Source organism: Chiloscyllium plagiosum, unplaced genomic scaffold (genome assembly GCF_037043375.1).
Source record: "Chiloscyllium plagiosum isolate Xiang-an unplaced genomic scaffold, Cpla_swu_hap1 HiC_scaffold_2, whole genome shotgun sequence".
Classification (NCBI taxonomy): Eukaryota; Metazoa; Chordata; class Chondrichthyes; order Orectolobiformes; family Hemiscylliidae; genus Chiloscyllium; species Chiloscyllium plagiosum.
The window spans coordinates 157,984,848-158,008,598 of NW_028270140.1; the positions used below are offsets into that span (position 1 = coordinate 157,984,848).

The 23,751-nt window shown below is 49.2% G+C and overlaps 1 protein-coding gene across 1 annotated transcript in view; it reads right to left on the reverse strand.

Moving 5' to 3' along the window:
- Positions 1 to 5,533: 5,533 nt before the first annotated feature.
- Positions 5,534 to 23,751, reverse strand: part of plcxd3 (phosphatidylinositol-specific phospholipase C, X domain containing 3) — a 165,411-nt gene continuing 147,193 nt past the window's right edge. Inside the window, exon 3 of the mRNA XM_087993866.1 lies at positions 5,534 to 5,883. Within this exon, the coding sequence (XP_087849992.1) occupies positions 5,727 to 5,883 (157 nt within the window). The 3' untranslated portion in view covers positions 5,534 to 5,726. The remainder of the gene's footprint in view (positions 5,884 to 23,751) is intronic.

Below are 23,751 nucleotides of genomic sequence, written 5' to 3' on the forward strand. Positions count from 1 at the left end.
CAGGGGTCGGGGGTCAGGGTGGATGGGGAATCGGGTGGACGGAGGGTCCGAGGTCAGGGTGGATAGGGGATCAGGGGTGGACAAAGGGTTGGAGGTCAGGGTGGATGGGGAATCGGGTGGACGGAGGGTCCGAGGTCAGGGTGGATAGGGGATCAGGGGTGGACAGAGGGTCGGAGGTCAGGGTGGATGGGGAATCGGGTGGACGGAGGGTCCGAGGTCAGGGTGGATAGGGGATCAGGGGTGGACAGAGGGTCGGAGGTCAGGGTGGATGGGGAATCGGGTGGTCGGAGGGTCCGAGGTCAGGGTGGATAGGGGATCAGCGGTGGACAGAGGGTCGGAGGTCAGGGTAGATGGGGAATCGGGTGGTCGGAGGTCAGGGTGGATGGGGGATCAGGAGTGGATGGAGGGTCGGAGGTCAGGGTGGATGGGGGATCAGGGCCAGGGTTAGAGGTCAGGGTGGATAGGGGATCAGGGGTCGGGGTTAGGGGTCAGGGTGGATGGAGGAACGGGGTGTCGGAGTCAGGGTGGACAGACATCAGAGTGGATGGGTTTTGGGGGGTCAGGAGCACTGCTCCTTCATCAGGTGAAGTGGAGGGAGGTGCACAGGCATAGGATATACAGGCAGAGAGATAATGGCAAGATAATTGAGGTCAGGGTATGGTCTGGACTTCCTCGGGGTGGGGGTCAAAACTGATCAAATCTGAGTATTCTCAGTGTGTGTGTAAAGTCAGAAGCCACATGACACCAACTTATAGACGAACAAGCTTAGTTTTAATTTCAGCCAGTTAATAAATCTGTTCCCTTGTTATTCAACCTGTTGACCCCCCACTCATACCATCTGTGTGATCTGATCACACTCTTAATTACCTGGAACTATCTTGCAATGATCTCTCTGCCTATATATTCTGAGGCTGTGCCCCTTGCTACAACTCACCTGGGGAGGAGCAGCGCTCCGAAAACTTGGGATTTCAAATAAACCTGTTGGATGATAACCTAGTGTCATGGTCAACACCAGCAGCTCCACATCACATCTGTGTGTGTGTGTGGGAGAGTATGTGTGACAGTGTGTGTGTGAGAGTGTGATTGTGTGTGTGAAAGAGTATGTGTGAGAGAGAGAGTGTGAGAGAGTGTGCGTGTGTGTGGGAGAGTATGTGTGATAGTGTGTGTGTGTGAGTGTGTATGTGTGGGAGAGTATGTGTGATAGTGTGTGTGTGAGAGTGTGAGTGTGTGTGTGAGAGAGTATGTGTGTGAGAGAGTGTGCGTGTGTGTGGGAGAGTATGTGTGAGAGAGAGAGAGAGTGTGTGTGTGTGTAAAACTCTAATAAAAGTTCCTTTTGTGGTGCTGTGGTAATGACCCTAGCTCTGAACTCGGAAACTTGGGATTTCAAATAAACCTGTTGGACGATAACCTGGTGTCATGGTCAACACCAGCAGCTTCACATCACATCTGTGTGTGTGTGTGTGTGTGTGAGAGTATATGTGATAGTGTGTGTGGGAGAGTATGTGTGATAGTGTGTGTATGAGAGTGTGAGTGTGTGTGTGAGAGAGTATGTGTGAGAGAGAGTGTGAGAGAGTGTGCGTGTGTGTGGGAGAGTATGTGTGATAGTGTGTGTGTGAGAGTGTGAGTGTGTGTGTGAGAGAGTATGTGTGAAAGAGAGTGTGAGAGAGTGTGCGTGTGTGTGGGAGAGTATGTGTGATAGTGTGTGTGTGAGAGTGTGAGTGTGTGTGTGAGAGAGTATGTGTGAGAGAGAGTGTGAGAGAGTGTGCGTGTGTGTGGGAGAGTATGTGTGAGAGAGAGAGAGTGTGTGTGTGTGTGTGTGTGTGTGTAAAACTCTAATAAAAGTTCTTTTTGTGTTGCTGTGGTAATGACCCTAGCTCTGAACTCGGAGGGCAAGAGGGCTTGGCTCCAGAGCTGTATGGAATTCCATCTGTATGCAGGTTGATGAGGAGAAATAGGTTTTTAAAAAGTATCACATTTCAAGAAAGTCTTTTTATTTGTTGCATTCAGCATCAAAATATTGTTCAATTTATAGAGATTAATATTTTTATGTTACAAATTATAACTTTTTTGCAGCGATTTTATTCAGTAAAGTAGGGTGTTTGCACATAAACACAGGACAATACAACGGTGATCACTGACATACTGTGGGCAGGAATACCAGGAACATCTGTACTCGCCATCACCACAACACAACACAGAACTGATAAACATTACACTGTCACCATTCACCATTAACAACTCACTGAGCTCTGGGTTGGCCACTCTCAGAAACAGACGAAACACAGACACTGCAAATGATTCACATTTCCCCTTGGTACTTCAGAATCAACACGAGGGGGAGCATCTGAGCAGCTCCGCAAAGCTCATCAGCATTAGGCAGCTTTACTCTGTACCAAACCCCGTGCTGTCCCTGTCCTGGGAGTGTTTGATGGGGACAGTGTAGAGGGAGCTTTACTCTGTATCTAACCCCGTGCTGTCCCTGTCCTGGGAGTGTTTGATGGGGGGACAGTGTAGAGGGAGCTTTACTCTGTATCTAACCCTGTGCTGTCACTGCCCTGGGAGTGTTTGATGGGGACAGTGTAGAGGGAGCTTTACTCTGTATCTAACCCCATGCTGTCCCTGTCCTGGGAGTGTTTGATGGGGACAGTGTAGAGGGAGCTTTACTCTGTATCTAACCCTGTGCTGTCCCTGCCCTGGGAGTGTTTGATGGGGACAGTGTAGAGGAAGCTTTACTCTGTATCTAACCCCATGCTGTCCCTGTCCTGGGAGTGTTTGATGGGGGGACAGTGTAGAGGGAGCTTTACTCTGTATCTAACCCCGTGCTGTCCCTGTCCTGGGAGTGTTTGATGGGGACAGTGTAGAGGGAGCTTTACTCTGTATCTAACCCCATGCTGTCCCTGTCCTGGGAGTGTTTGATGGGGACAGTGTAGAGGAAGCTTTACTCTGTATCTAACCCCATGCTGTCCCTGTCCTGGGTGTGTTTGATGGGGGGACAGTGTAGAGAGATCTTTACTCTGTATCTAACCCTGTGCTGTCCCTGCCCTGGGAGTGTTTGATGGGGACAGTGTAGAGGGAGCTTTACTCTGTATCTAACCCTGTGCTGTCCCTGCCCTGGGAGTGTTTGATGGGGACAGTGTAGAGGAAGCTTTACTCTGTATCTAACCCCATGCTGTCCCTGTCCTGGGAGTGTTTGATGGGGGGACAGTGTAGAGGAAGCTTTACTCTGTATCTAACCCCGTGCTGTCCCTGTCCTGGGAGTGTTTGATGGGGACAGTGTAGAGGGAGCTTTACTCTGTATCTAACCCCATGCTGTCCCTGTCCTGGGAGTGTTTGATGGGGGGACAGTGTAGAGGGAGCTTTACTCTGTATCTAACCCTGTGCTGTCCCTGCCCTGGGAGTGTTTGATGAGGACAGTGTAGAGGAAGCTTTACTCTGTATCTAACCCCATGCTGTCCCTGTCCTGGGAGTGTTTGATGGGGGGACAGTGTAGAGGGAGCTTTACTCTGTATCTAACCCCGTGCTGACCCTGTCCTGGGAGTGTTTGATGGGGACAGTGTAGAGGGAGCTTTACTCTGTATCTAACCCCATGCTGTCCCTGTCCTGGGAGTGTTTGATGGGGACAGTGTAGAGGGAGCCCTGTCTGGTAGTGTCTGGCAGGCTGATAAAACTCTCTCCCATTGGGGGATGCTGTGTCTGTGTGTTGATTCGTTTTTGTTGCGGAGCAGGAGTCAGTGGGGAACCTCAGCAGGTCTGGCAGCATCTGTGCGCAGAAAGCAGCGTTCCGGTCCAGTGTCTCCTCACCGAAACCGCCATGAGCTCACAGATTGTGTTATCGATGGTGAAGCCAATGGGGGGGGGAGCAGGGGGGTCGGAACCGCGAGGAGAGAGGAGAGGTGGAGATGGAGCACGAGAAAGGGAGAGTGATGAAAGGGGATTAATGATTGATAAACTCGGTCAGAGGGGAAGGTGAACAGTTGAGTGCAGGAGAGAGTCGATAAGACCCTGTGAATCTGACTCATATCACAACAGGAGCTGTGCATGGGGTGGGGGTGGAGGGGCGGTGAAAACAACTCCTGAGAGGATGGATTTCGGCTGGGAAGTTATTGAATGTGATGTTGAATCCCTGAAGGCTGCAGTGTCCCCAAGTGGAGCAGGAGATGCTGTTTTTCCAGCTTGTGCTGAGCTTTACTCTAACCTGAGACAGAGGTGTTGGCCAGGGAACAGGGTGGGCTGCTAAAGCGGCAGGCATTTGGAAGCTCAGGGTCACTGCTTCCAGACTGACCCTGCTGCCTCGAGGACCCAACATTGGGTTGACTAACTTTCCAGCCCAATTCTGCCCTCCTACACTTATTACCCCCCCACCCCTCTCCCTCTCCCTCTCCCTCACTCCCTGGTCCTCTCGTGGTCTGGGTTACATTCAGCACAGAATGTCCCACATGGGGCTGGTGCGGAGGGTGGTGACGGTGGGGGGGGTGAGAGTGTCGGGGGTGGGGGGGGGGATGTTGACACTGACGGCAGTGGTGGGTGGGTGGGTGGGGGGGATTTGGTATTTAGGCAATTGTCAGCTCACCCTCCCCCCCCCCCACCCCCCGAGAAATCCAGACAGTTCAATGTTCCTACTGGATGTGGGGAGGAGAGGGTCTGGCTGGGAAATGGGGATGGGGATGGGCCGGGGGCGATGGGATGGGTCGGGGGCGATGGGATGGGTCGGAGGCGATGGGATGGGGATGCATCTGGGAATGAGGATGGGGGTTGGAAATGTGGATGGGGGGTGAGAGTGGGGATGGGAGTGAGGATGTGGATGGGGATGGGGATGGGGTGGGACTGGGGCTGGGGATGTGGCTGGGGATGAGGGTGAGGGTGGGGGTGGGATGAGGTTGGGGGTGGGGATGGGGATGGGGGTGAGGGTGGGGATGGGGATGAGGTTGGGGTGGGGGTGGGGATGGGGCTGGTGGTGGGGTTGGGGTGGGGATGGTGTTGGGAATGGGGATGATGGGATGAAGTTGGGATTGGGGGTGGGGATGATGGGAAGCGGATGGGGACAGGGCTATGACCTGGTTTGGAAGGGGAGTCTGTCTGTCTGTCTGTCTTGGGTTGGAGAGCAATGTGTGAGCTTCCAGCAGTTCCCAGTCAGTTTGACCCCGGCCTGTGGAGATGGAACACTGTAGCATCATCCACCAGAGAGACCACCGTGGGGCAACTGTACTGGGGGTGGGTCAGCAACCTCTCCGCCTGGCCCAGGGCTGCAGGGGAACAGGGTGACTGGCATTATCCCTGACAACTAACAGCCGCACACACACACACACCCACAAGCACATACACAAACACAGGCACGCACAAACACACACACACATGCACACGAACACGCACACACACACACAAACACAGGCACAGGCACACACACAAACACGCACACACACGAACACGCACACACAAACACACACACACACGCACACACACACAGAGGCACAGGCACACATGCACGCACGCTCACATACATGCTCCCGCACTTGCGCTCACACATATACACACACACAGGCATGCACACACGCTCACACGTACACACACGCTCACACATACACACACGTGCACGCGCTCACACACACACGCATACACACGCGCACACATACACACATACATTTTCACACAGATCAGGAACACCACTCAAAGCAAACATGAGTCACACAGGGGCTGGGAATGGGAGCTGGGGACACCGAGGGGCATTACTAAGTTGCATTGGACGTGCCATCTTCTGAGAGGTAATTGAGTCTGATGACAGCGCTGATAAAATCTCCGAGCTCTACAAAGTCAGCAGTGACAATGTTCACGCCATTCTCCCCGGGTTTCTGAGACTGAACCCACTGCAGCATCGCAGGGAGGGCCCTGTGAATGTAACAGCACAGAGAGTCAGGCAGATACACGCACGGGGGGGCATTTATACAACACACACGGGGGGGCATTTATACAACACACACGGGGGGGGCATTTATACAACACGGGGGGGGCATTTATATAACACACACGGGGGGCATTTATACAACACGGGGGGGGCATTTATATAACACACACGGGGGGCATTTATACAACACACACACAGGGGGGGCATTTATACAACACGGGGGGGGCATTTATATAACACACACGGGGGGCATTTATACAACACACACACAGGGGGGGCATTTATACAACACACACACGGGGGGGCATTTATACAACACGGGGGGGCATTAATACAACACACACACGGGGGGGCATTTATACAACACGGGGGGGGCATTTATACAACACACACGGGGGGGCATTTATACAACACACACACGGGGGGCATTTATACAACACACACGGGGGGCATTTATACAACACACACACGGGGGCATTTATACAACACACACACAGGGGGGCATTTATACAACACACACGGGGGGGCATTTATACAACACACACGGGGGGCATTTATACAACACACACACAGGGGGGGCATTTATACAACACACACGGGGGGGCATTTATACAACACACACACAGGGGGGCATTTATACAACACACACACAGGGGGGGGCATTTATACAACACACACACAGGGGGGCATTTATACAACACAGGGGGCATTTATACAACACACACACGGGGGGGCATTTATACAACACACACGGGGGGGCATTTATACAACACACACGGGGGGGCATTTATACAACACACACACGGGGGGCATTTATACAACACACACACAGGGGGGCATTTATACAACACGGGGGCATTTATACAACACACACACGGGGGGGCATTTATACAACACACACGGGGGGGCATTTATACAACACACACACGGGGAAGCATTTATACAACACACACGGAGGGCATTTATACAACACACGGGGGCATTTATTCAACACATGGGGGGCATTTATACAACACACACGGGGGGGCATTTATACAACACACACACGGGGGGGCATTTATACAACACACACACGGGGGGCATTTATACAACACACACATGGGGGGCATTTATACAACACACACACGGGGGGGGCATTTATACAACACACACGGGGGGGCATTTATACAACACACACGGGGGGCATTTATACAACACACACACGGGGGGGCATTTATACAACACACACACAGGGGGGCATTTATACAACACGGGGGGCATTTATACAACACACACACGGAGGGGGCATTTATACAACACACACGGGGGGCATTTATACAACACACACACGGGGGGCATTTATACAACACACACGGGGGGCATTTATACAACACACACACGGGGGGCATTTATACAACACACACTGGGGGGCATTTATACAACACACACACAGGGGGGCATTTATACAACACACGGGGGACATTTATACAACACACACAGGGACATTTATACAACACACGGGGGGGCATTTATACAACACACACGGGGACATTTATACAACACACACAGGGGGGCATTTATACAACACACATGGGGGGCATTTATACAACACACACGGGGGGCATTTATACAACACACAGGGGGGCATTTATACAACACACATGGGGGGGCATTTATACAACACACACACAGGGGGGCATTTATACAACACACACAGGGGGGCATTTATACAACACACACACAGGGGGGCATTTATACAACACGGGGGGCATTTATACAACACACATGGGGGGGCATTTATACAACACACACGGGGGGGCATTTATACAACACACACACGGGGGGGCATTTATACAACACACACGGGGGGCATTTATACAACACACACACAGGGGGGCATTTATACAACACGGGGGGGCATTTATACAACACACATGGGGGGGCATTTATACAACACCCACATGGGGGGGCATTTATACAACACACACGGGGGGCATTTATACAACACACACACGGGGGGCATTTATACAACACACACGGGGGGGCATTTATACAACACACACGGGGGGGCATTTATACAACACACACAGGGGGGCATTTATACAACACACGGGGGGGCATTTATACAACACACAAGGGGGGGCATTTATACAACGCACATGGGGGGCATTTATACAACACACACGGGGGGCATTTATACAACACACACATGGGGGGCATTTATACAACACACACGGGGGCATTTATACAACACGCACGGGGGGCATTTATACAACACACACGGGGGCATTTATACAACACGCACGGGGGGCATTTATACAACACACACGGGGGCATTTATACAACACACACACGGGGGGCATTTATACAACACGCACGGGTGGCATTTATACAACACACACGGGGGGGCATTTATACAACACATACACAGGGGGGCATTTATACAACACACACACGGGGGGCATTTATACAACACACACGGGGGGAATTTATACAACACGCACGGGGGGCATTTATACAACACACACGGGGGGGCATTTATACAACACATACACAGGGGGGCATTTATACAACATGGGGGGGCATTTATACAACACACACATGGGGGCATTTATACAACACACACAGGGGGGCATTTATACAACACACACGGGGGGCATTTATACAACACACACACGGGGGGCATTTATACAACACACCGGGGACATTTATACAACACACACACGGGGGGCATTTATACAACACACACGGGGGGGCATTTATACAACACACACAAGGGGGGGCATTTATACAACACACACGGGGGGCATTTATACAACTCAGGGCTGGGCATTTATACAACACACACGGGGGGGCATTTATACAACACACACGGGGGCATTTATACAACACACGGGGGCATTTATTCAACACATGGGGGCATTTATACAACACACACGGGGGCATTTATACAACACACGGGGGGCATTTATACAACACACACAGGGGGGCATTTATACAACACACGGGGGGGCATTTATACAACACACACGGGGGGGCATTTATACAACACACAAGGGGGGGCATTTATACAACACACACGGGGGGCATTTATACAACTCAGGGCTGGGCATTTATACAACACACACGGGGGGCATTTATACAACACACACGGAGGGCATTTATACAACACACACGGAGGGCATTTATACAACACACACGGAGGGCATTTATACAACACACAGGGGACATTTATACAACACACACGGGGGACATTTATACAACACACACGGGGGGGCATTTATACAACACACACGGAGGGCATTTATACAACACACACGGAGGGCATTTATACAACACACAGGGGACATTTATACAACACACGGGGGGGCATTTATACAACACACACGGAGGGCATTTATACAACACACACGGAGGGCATTTATACAACACACAGGGGACATTTATACAACACACATGGGGGCATTTATACAACACATGGGGGGGGGCATTTATACAACACACATGGGGGCATTTATACAACACACACAGGGAGGCATTTATACAACACACATGGGGGCATTTATACAACACACAGGCGGGGGCATTTATACAACACACATGGGGGCATTTATACAACACACACGGGGGGGCATTTATACAACACACATGGGGGCATTTATACAACACACACGGGGGGGCATTTATACAACACAGAGGGGGGCATTTATACAACACACATGGGGGCATTTATACAACACACGGGGGGGGGCATTTATACAACACACATGGGGGCATTTATACAACACACACGGGGGGGCATTTATACAACACACACTGGGGGCATTTATACAACACAGAGGGAGGCATTTATACAACACACACACGGGGGGGGCATTTATACAACACAGACGGGGGGGCATTTATACAACACACATGGGGGGACATTTATACAACACACACGGGGTGACATTTATACAACACACACGGGGGGGCATTTATACAACACACACGGGGGGGCATTTATACAACACACATGGGGGGACATTTATACAACACACGGGGGGGCATTTATACAACACACACGGGGGGGCATTTATACAACACACATGGGGGGACATTTATACAACACACACGGGGTGACATTTATACAACACACACGGGGTGGCATTTATACAACACACACGGAGTATATTTATACAACACACACTGGGGGCATTTATAAAACACACAGGGGGGGGCATTTATACAACACACAGGGGGGGCATTTATACAACACACACGGGGGGCATTTATACAACACACACGGGGGCATTTATACAACACACGGGGGCATTTATTCAACACATGGGGGCATTTATACAACACACACGGGGGCATTTATACAACACACGGGGGGCATTTATACAACACACACAGGGGGGCATTTATACAACACACGGGGGGGCATTTATACAACACACACGGGGGGGCATTTATACAACACACAAGGGGGGGCATTTATACAACACACACGGGGGGCATTTATACAACTCAGGGCTGGGCATTTATACAACACACACGGGGGGCATTTATACAACACACACGGAGGGCATTTATACAACACACACGGAGGGCATTTATACAACACACACGGAGGGCATTTATACAACACACAGGGGACATTTATACAACACACACGGGGGACATTTATACAACACACACGGGGGGGCATTTATACAACACACACGGAGGGCATTTATACAACACACACGGAGGGCATTTATACAACACACAGGGGACATTTATACAACACACGGGGGGGCATTTATACAACACACACGGAGGGCATTTATACAACACACACGGAGGGCATTTATACAACACACAGGGGACATTTATACAACACACATGGGGGCATTTATACAACACATGGGGGGGGGCATTTATACAACACACATGGGGGCATTTATACAACACACACAGGGAGGCATTTATACAACACACATGGGGGCATTTATACAACACACAGGCGGGGGCATTTATACAACACACATGGGGGCATTTATACAACACACACGGGGGGGCATTTATACAACACACATGGGGGCATTTATACAACACACACGGGGGGGCATTTATACAACACAGAGGGGGGCATTTATACAACACACATGGGGGCATTTATACAACACACGGGGGGGGGGCATTTATACAACACACATGGGGGCATTTATACAACACACACGGGGGGGCATTTATACAACACACACTGGGGGCATTTATACAACACAGAGGGAGGCATTTATACAACACACACACGGGGGGGGCATTTATACAACACAGACGGGGGGGCATTTATACAACACACATGGGGGGACATTTATACAACACACACGGGGTGACATTTATACAACACACACGGGGGGGCATTTATACAACACACACGGGGGGGCATTTATACAACACACATGGGGGGACATTTATACAACACACGGGGGGGCATTTATACAACACACACGGGGGGGCATTTATACAACACACATGGGGGGACATTTATACAACACACACGGGGTGACATTTATACAACACACACGGGGTGGCATTTATACAACACACACGGAGTATATTTATACAACACACACTGGGGGCATTTATAAAACACACAGGGGGGGGCATTTATACAACACACAGGGGGGGCATTTATACAACACACACGGGGGGCATTTATACAACACACACGTGGGGGCATTTATACAACACACACGGAGGGCATTTATACAACACACATGGGGGGGCATTTATACAACACACACGGAGGGCATTTATACAACACACATGGGGGGGCATTTATACAACACACACGGAGGGCATTTATACAACACACACGGGGTGCATTTATACAACACAAAGGGGGCATTTATACAACACACACACGGGGGGCATTTATACAACACACATGGAGGGCATTTATACAACACACACGGGGGGGGCATTTATACAACACACACGGAGGGCATTTATACAACACACGGGGGGGGGGCATTTATACAACACACACGGGGGGGCATTTATACAACACACACACGGGGGGCATTTATACAACACACACGGAGAGCATTTATACAACACACATGGAGGGCATTTATACAACACACACGGGGGGGCATTTATACAACACACACGGAGGGCATTTATACAACACACACGGGGGGGCATTTATACAACACACACGGGGCGCATTTATACAATACACACGGGGGGGGCATTTATACAACACACACGGGGGGCAATTATACAACACACACACACGGGGGCATTTATACAACACACATGGAGGGCATTTATACAACACACATGGAGGGCATTTATACAACACACACGTGGGGGCATTTATACAACACACACGGAGGGCATTTATACAACACACACAGGGGGGCATTTATACAACACACATGGAGGGCATTTATACAACACACACGGGGGGGGCATTTATACAACACACACGGGGGGGCATTTATACAACACACACACGGGGGGCATTTATACAACACACACGGAGAGCATTTATACAACACACATGGAGGGCATTTATACAACACACACGGGGGGGCATTTATACAACACACACGGAGGGCATTTATACAACACACACGGGGGGGCATTTATACAACACACACGGGGCGCATTTATACAATACACACGGGGGGGGCATTTATACAACACACACGGGGGGCAATTATACAACACACACACACGGGGGCATTTATACAACACACACACGGGGGGCATTTATACAACACACACGGAGGGCATTTATACAACACACATGGGTGGGCATTTATACAACACACACGGGGGGCATTTATACAACACACATGGGGGGCATTTATACAACACACACGGAGGGCATTTATACAACACACATGGGGGGCATTTATACAACACACACGGAGGGCATTTATACAACACACACGGGGGGCATTTATACAACACACACACGGGGGACATTTATACAACACACATGGGGGGCATTTATACAACACACATGGGGGGGCATTTATACAACACACACACGGGGGGCATTTATACAACACACACGGAGGGCATTTATACAACACACACGGAGGCATTTATACAACACACACAGAGGGCATTTATACAACACACACACAGGGGGGCATTTATACAACACACACACACGGGGCATTTATACAACACACACGGAGGGCATTTATACAAAACACATGGGGTGGCATTTATACGACACACACGGGGGGGCATTTTTACAACACACACGGGGGGCATTTATACAACACACACGGAGGGCATTTATACAACACACAGGGAGGGCATTTATACAACACACACGGGGGGGCATTTTACAACACACACGGGGGGGCATTTATACAACACACACGGGGGGGGCCTTTATACAACACACACGGAGGGCATTTATACAACACACATGGGGGGCATTTATACAACACACACGGAGGGCATTTATACTACACACACGGGGGGGGCATTTATACAACACACACGGGGGGGGCATTTATACAACACACATGGAGGGCATTTATACAACACACACGGGGGCATTTATACAACACACACGGGGGCATTTATACAACACACACGGAGGGCATTTATACAACACACACGGGGGGCATTTATACAACACACATGGGGGCATTTATACAACACGGGGGGGCATTTATACAACACACACGTGGGGGCATTTATACAACACACACGGAGGGCATTTATACAACACACATGGGGGCATTTATACAACACGGGGGGGCATTTATACAACACACACGGGGGGGCATTTATACAACACACACGGAGGGCATTTATACAACACACACGGGGGGGCATTTATACAACACACACGGAGGGCATTTATACAACACACACGGAGGGCATTTATACAACACACACGGAGGGCATTTATACAACACACACGGGGGGGCATTTATACAACACACACGGAGGGCATTTATACAACACACACGGAGGGCATTTATACAACACACACGGGGGGGCATTTATACAACACACACGGAGGGCATTTATACAACACACAGGGCATTTATACAACACACACATGGGGGGGCATTTATACAACACACACGGAGGGCATTTATACAACACACACGGAGGGCATTTATACAACACACACGGGGGGGCATTTATACAACACACACGTGGGGGCATTTACACAACACACACGGAGGGCATTTATACAACACACATGGGGGGGCATTTATACAACACACACGGAGGGCATTTATACAACACACACGGGGGGGCATTTATACAACACACACGTGGGGGCATTTACACAACACACACGGGGGGGCATTTATACAACACACATGGGGGGCCATTTATACAACACACACGGAGGGCATTTATACAACACACATGGGGGGCATTTATACAACACACACGGGGGGCATTTATACAACACACACGGGGGGCATTTATACAACACACATGGGGGGGCATTTATACAACACACACGGAGGGCATTTATACAACACACATGGGGGGGCATTTATACAACACACACGGAGGACATTTATACAACACACATGGGGGGCATTTATACAACACACACGGAGGGCATTTATACAACACACATGGGGGGCATTTATACAACACACACGTAGGCCATTTATACAACACACACGGGGGGCATTTATACAACACACATGGGGGCATTTATACAACACACACGGGGGGCATTTATACAACACACATGGGGGCATTTATACAACACACACGGGGGGGCATTTATACAACACACACGGAGGGCATTTATACAACACACAGGGGGCATTTATACAACACACACACGGGGGCATTTATACAACACACACGGAGGGCATTTATACAACACACACAGGGGGGCATTTATACAACACACATGGAGGGCATTTATACAACACACACGGGGGGGGCATTTATACAACACACACGGGGGGGCATTTATACAACACACACACGGGGGGCATTTATACAACACACATGGAGGGCATTTATACAACACACATGGAGGGCATTTATACAACACACACGGGGGGGCATTTATACAACACACACGGGGGGCATTTATACAACACACACGGGGCGCATTTATACAATACACACGGGGGGGGCATTTATACAACACACACAGGGGCAATTATACAACACACACACACGGGGGCATTTATACAACACACACACGGGGGGGCATTTATACAACACACACGGAGGGCATTTATACAACACACACACGGGGGGGCATTTATACAACACACACGGAGGGCATTTATACAACACACATGGGGGGCATTTATACAACACACACACGGGGGGCATTTATACAACACACACGGAGGGGCATTTATACAACACACGGTGGGGGCATTTATACAACACACACGGAGGGCATTTATACAACACACAGGGGGGCATTTATACAACACACACACACACGGGGCATTTATACAACACACACGGAGGGCATTTATACAACACACATGGGGGGCATTTATACAACACACACGGGGGGGGCATTTATACAACACACACGGAGGGCATTTATACAACACACGGTGGGGGCATTTATACAACACACACGGAGGGCATTTATACAAAACACACAGGTGGCATTTATACAACACACACGGAGGGCATTTATACAACACACACGGGGGGGGCATTATAAAACACACACGGAGGGCATTTATACAACACACATGGGGGGCCATTTATACAACACACACACGGAGGGCATTTATACAACACACATGGGGGGCCATTTATACAACACACACGGGGGGGGCATTATAAAACACACACGGAGGGCATTTATACAACACACATGGGGGGCCATTTATACAACACACACACGGAGGGCATTTATACAACACACATGGGGGGCATTTATACAACACACACGGAGGGCATTTATACAACACACATGGGGGGCCATTTATACAACACACACACGGAGGGCATTTATACAACACACATGGGGGGGCATTTATAAAACACACACGGAGGGCATTTATACAACACACATGGGGGGCCATTTATACAACACACACACGGAGGGCATTTATACAACACACATGGGGGGCCATTTATACAACACACACGGGGGGGGGCATTATAAAACACACACGGAGGGCATTTATACAACACACATGGGGGGGCATTTATACAACACACACGGAGGGCATTTATACAACACACATGGGGGGCCATTTATACAACACACACACGGAGGGCATTTATACAACACACACGGGGGGCATTTATACAACACACACACGGGGGGCATTTATACAACACACACGGAGGGCATTTATACAACACACATGGGGGCATTTATACAACACACACACGGGGGGCATTTATACAACACACACGGAGGGCATTTATACAACACACACACGGGGGGCATTTATACAACACACACGGGGGGGATTTTTACAACACACACACAGGGGGCATTTATACAACACACACGGGGGGCATTTATACAACACACACAGGGGGGCATTTATACAACACACAGGGGGGCATTTATACAACACACACGGGGGGGCATTTATACAAGCACACACAGGGGGGCATTTATACAACACACACACGGGGGGCATTTATACAACACACAGGGGGGCATTTATACAACACACACGGGGGGGCATATATATAACACACAGGGGGGCATTTATACAACACACACACGGGGGGCATTTATACAAGCACACACAGGGGACATTTATACAACACACAGGGGGGCATTTATACAACACACACGGGGGGCATTTATACAACACACAGGGGGGCATTTATACAACACACATGGGGGGCATTTATACAACACACACGGGGGGGCATTTATACAACACACACGGGGGGCATTTATACAACACACACGGAGGGCATTTATACAACACACATGGGGGCATTTATACAACACACACGGAGGGCATTTATACAACACACACAGGGCCATTTATACAACACACACGGGGGCATTTATACAACACACAGGGGGCATTTATACAACATACGGGGGCATTTATACAACACACACGGGGGGCATTATAAAACACACACGGAGGGCATTTATACAACACACATGGGGGGGCATTTATACAACACACACGGAGGGCATTTATACAACACACATGGGGGGGCATTTATACAACACACATGGGGGGCATTTATACAACACACACGGAGGTCATTTATACAACACACACGGGGGGCATTTATACAACACACACACGGGGGGCATTTATACAACACACACGGAGGGCATTTATACAACACACACATGGGGGGCATTTATACAAGCACACACAGGGGGGCATTTATACAACACACACACGGGGGGCATTTATACAAGCACACAGGGGGGCATTTATACAACATACAGGGGGGCATTTATACAACACACCCGGGGGACATTTATATAACACACAGGGGGGCATTTATACAACACACACACGGGGGGCATTTATACAAGCACACACAGGGGGCATTTATACAACACACAGGGGGGCATTTATACAACACACACGGGGGGGCATTTATACAACACACAGGGGGGCATTTATACAACACACGGGGGGGCATTTATACGTCACACACACGGGGGGAATTTATACAACACACAGGGGGGCATTTATACAACACACACGGGGGGGCATTTATACAACACACACGGAGGGCATTTATACAACACACACGGGGGGGTATTTATACAACACACACGGAGGGCATTTATACAACACACACGGGGGGCATTTATACAACAAACAGGGAGGCATTTATACAACACACAGGGGGGCATTTATACAACACACACGGGGGGGGCATTTATACAACACACACGGAGGGCATTTATACAACACACACGGGGGGGTATTTATACAACACACACGGAGGGCATTTATACAACACACACGGGGGGGTATTTATACAACACACACGGAGGGCATTTATACAACACACACGGGGGGCATTTATACAACACACAGGGGGGCATTTATACAACACACACGGGGGGGAATTAATACAACACAGACGGAGGGCATTTATACAACACACATGGGGGGCATTTATACAACACACACGGGGGGGCATTTATACAACACACATGGAGGGCATTTATACAACACACACGGGGGGGGCATTTATACAACACACACGGAGGGCATTTATACAACACACACGGGGGGCATTTATACAACACACAGGGGCATTTATACAACACACGGGGGCATTTATACAACACTCAGGGGGCATTTATGCAACACACATGGGGCATTTATACAACACACACGGGGGGCATTTATACAACACTCAGGGGGCATTTATACAACACACGGGGGCATTTATACAACACACACGGGGGCATTTATACAACACACGGGGGCATTTATACAACACACAGGGGGCATTTATACAACACACATGTGGGGGCATTTATACAACACACGGGGGCATTTATACAACACACAGGGGCATTTATACAACACTCAGGGGGCATTTATGCAACACACATGGGGCATTTATGCAACACACACGGGGGGGCATTTATACAACACACGGGGGCATTTATACAACACTCGGGGGCATTTATGCAACACACACGGGGGGGGCATTTATACAACACACGGGGGCATTTATACAACACTCAGGGGGCATTTATGCAACACACAGGGGGCATTTATGCAACACACACGGGGGGCATTTATACAACACACGGGGGCATTTATACAACACTCAGGGGGCATTTATGCAACATACAGGGGGCATTTATGCAACACACACGGGGGGGCATTTATACAACACACACGGGGGGCATTTATACAACACACATGGGGGCATTTATACAACACACACGGGGGGGCATTTATACAACACACACGGAGGGCATTTATACAACACACAGGGGGCATTTATACAACACACACACGGGGGCATTTATACAACACACACGGAGGGCATTTATACAACACACACAGGGGGGCATTTATACAACACACATGGAGGGCATTTATACAACACACACGGGGGGGGCATTTATACAACACACACGGGGGGGCATTTATACAACACACACACGGGGGGCATTTATACAACACACATGGAGGGCATTTATACAACACACATGGAGGGCATTTATACAACACACGCGGGGGGCAGTTATACAACACACAGGGGGCATTTATACAACACACACTAGGGCATTTATACAACACACACGGGGGGCATTTATACAATACACACAGGGGGCATTTATACAACACACACGTGGGGCATTTATACAACACACACAGGGGGGCATTTATACAACACACACAGGGAGCATATATACAACACACATGGGGGCATTTATACAACACACACGGGGGGGCATTTATACAACACACACGTGGGACATTTATACAACACACACGGGGGGCATTTATACAACACACACAGGGAGCATATATACAACTCACACAGGGGCATTTATACAACACACGGGGGCATTTATACAACACACACGGGGGGGCATTTATACAACACACACAGAGGGCCTTTATACAACACACGGGGGGGCATTTATACAACACACATGGGCGGGTATTTATACAACACACGGGGGCATTTATACAACACACAGGGGGCATTTATACAACACACACGGAGGGCATTTATACAACACACAGGGGGGGCATTTATACAACACACAGGGGGCATTTATACAACACACGGGGGCATTTATACAACACACAGGGGACATTTATACAACACACACGGAGGGCATTTATACAACACACGGGGGGGCATTTATACAACACACACGGGGGGGCATTTATACAACACACGGGGGAGCATATGTACAACACACACGGGAGGCATTTATACAACACACACAGGGGGTCATTTATACAACACACACGGGGGGGCATTTATACAACACTCACGGAGGGCATTTATACAACACACACGGGGGGACATTTATACAACACACACGGGGGGCAATTATACAACACACACACGGAGGGCATTTATACAACACACACACGGGGGGGCATTTATACAACACACACGGAGGGCATTTATACAACACACATGGGTGGGCATTTATACAACACACACGGGGGGCATTTGTACAACACACACACGGGGGGGCATTTATACAACACACATGGAATGCATTTATACAACACACACGGGGGGGCATTTATACAACACACACGGGGGGCAATTATACAACACACACACGGAGGGCATTTATACAACACACACACGGGGGGGCATTTATACAACACACACGGAGGGCATTTATACAACACACATGGGTGGGCATTTATACAACACACACGGGGGGCATTTGTACAACACACACACGGGGGGGCATTTATACAACACACACGGGGGGGCATTTATACAACACACATGGAATGCATTTATACAACACACAGGGAGGGCATTTATACAACACACGGTGGGGGCATTTATACAACACACACGGGGGGCATTTGTACAACACACACACGGGGGGGCATTTATACAACACACACGGGGGGGCATTTATACAACACACATGGAATGCATTTATACAACACACAGGGAGGGCATTTATACAACACACGGTGGGGGCATTTATACAACACACACGGGGGGCATTTGTACAACACACACGGGGGGCATTTATACAACACACACGGAGGGCATTTATACAACACACGGTGGGGGCATTTATACAACACACACGAGGGCATTTGTACAACACACACACGGGGGGGCATTTATACAACACACACGGAGGGCATTTATACAACACACGGGGGGCATTTATACAACACACACACGGGGGGGCATTTATACAACACACATGGGGGGCATTTATACAACACACACACGGGGGGCATTTATACAACACACACGGAGGGCATTTATACAACACACGGTGGGGGCATTTATACAACACACACGGGGGGCATTTGTACAACACACACACGGGGGGGCATTTATACAACACACACGGGAGGCATTTATACAACACACACACACGGGGCATTTATACAACACACACGGGGGGCATTTATACAAAACACACAGGTGGCATTTATACAACACACACGGGGGCATTTATACAACACACACGGGGGGGCATTTATACAACACACACGGGGGGGCATTTATACAACACACACGGGGGCATTTATACAACACACACGGGGGGGCATTTATACAACACACACGGGGGGGCATTTATACAACACACACGGGGACATTTATACAACACACACGGAGGGCATTTATACAAAACACACAGGTGGCATTTATACAACACACACGGGGGCATTTATACAACACACACGGGGGGGCATTTATACAACACACACGGGGGGGGCATTTATACAACACACACGGAGGGCATTTATACAAAACACACAGGTGGCATTTATACAACACACACGGGGGCGCATTTATACAACACACACACGGGGGCATTTATACAACACACACGGAGGGCATTTATACAACACACAGGGAGGGCATTTTACAACACACACGGGGGGGCATTTATACAACACACACGGAGGGCATTTATACAACACACAGGGAGAGCATTTATACAACACACAGGGAGAGCATTTATACAACACACACGGAGGGCATTTATACAACACACACGGGGGGGCATTTATACAACACACACGTGGGGGCATTTATACAACACACACGGGGGGCATTTATACAACACACACGGAGGGCATTTATACAACACACACGGGGGGGGCATTTATACAACACACACGTGGGGCATTTATACAACACACACGGAGGGGCATTTATACAATACACACGGGGGGGCATTTATACAACACACACGTGGGGGCATTTATACAACACACACGGAGGGCATTTATACAACACACACGGAGGGCATTTATACAACACACACGGGGGGGGCATTTATACAACACACACGGGGGGGGCATTTATACAACACACACAGGGGGGCATTTATACAACATACACGGAGAGCATTTATACAATACACACGGAGGGCATTTATACAACACACATGGGGGGGCATTTATACAACACACACGGAGGGCATTTATACAACACACACGGGGGGGCATTTATACAACACACACGGAGGGCATTTATACAACACACACGGGGGGCATTTATACAACACACACGGAGGGCATTTATACAACACACACGGAGGGCATTTATACAACACACACGGGGGGCATTTATACAACACACACGGAGGGCATTTATACAACACACACGTGGGGGCATTTATACAACACACACGGAGGGCATTTATACAACACACACGGGGGGCATTTATACAACACACATGGGGGGGGCATTTATACAACACACACGGAGGGCATTTATACAACACACATGGGGGGGCATTTATACAACTCACACGGAGGGCATTTATACAACACACATGGGGGGCATTTATACAACACACATGGGGGGCATTTATACAACACACATGGGGGGGCATTTATACAACACACACGGAGGGCATTTATACAACACACATGGGGGGCATTTATACAACACACACGGAGGGCATTTATACAACACACATGGGGGGCATTTATACAACACACACGGAGGGCATTTATACAACACACATGGGGGGGCATTTATACAACTCACACGGAGGGCATTTATACAACACACATGGGGGGCATTTATACAACACACATGGGGGGCATTTATACAACACAAACGGAGGGCATTTATACAACACACACGGAGGGCATTTATACAACACACATGGGGGGGCATTTATACAACACACACGGAGGGCATTTATACAACACACATGGGGGGGGCATTTATACAACACACACGGAGGGCATTTATACAACACACACGGAGGGCATTTATACAACACACATGGGGGGGCATTTATACAACACACACGGAGGGCATTTATACAACACACATGGGGGGGAATTTATACAACACACAGGGGGGCATTTATACAACACACACGGAGGGCATTTATACAACACACACGGGGGGGAATTTATACAACACACAGGGGCGCATTTATACAACACACACAGGGGGCTTATATACAACACACATGGAGGGCATTTATACAACACACACGGAGGGCATTTATACAACACACACGGAGGGCATTTATACAACACACAGGGGGGCATTTATACAACACACACGGAGGGCATTTATACAACACACACGGAGGGCATTTATACAACACACACGGGGGGGAATTTATACAACACACGGGGGGCATTTATACAACACACACGGAGGGCATTTATACAACACACACGGAGGGCATTTATACAACACACACACGGGGGGCATTTATACAACACACACGGAGGGCATTTATACAACACACATGGGGGGCATTTATACAACACACACGGAGGGCATTTATACAACACACATGGGGGGCATTTATACAACACACACGGAGGGCATTTATACAACACACACACGGGGGGCATTTATACAACACACACGGAGGGCATTTATACAACACACATGATGGGCATTTATACAACACACACACGGGGGGCATTTATACAACACACACGGAGGGCATTTATACAACACACACGGGGGGGCATTTATACAACACACACGGGGGGCATTTATACAACACACAGGGGGGCATTTATACAACACACACGGAGGGCATTTATACAACACACACACGGGGGGCATTTATACAACACACACACGGGGGGCATTTATACAACACACATGATGGGCATTTATACAACACACACACGGGGGGCATTTATACAACACACACGGAGGGCATTTATACAACACACACGGGGGGGCATTTATACAACACACACGGGGGGCAT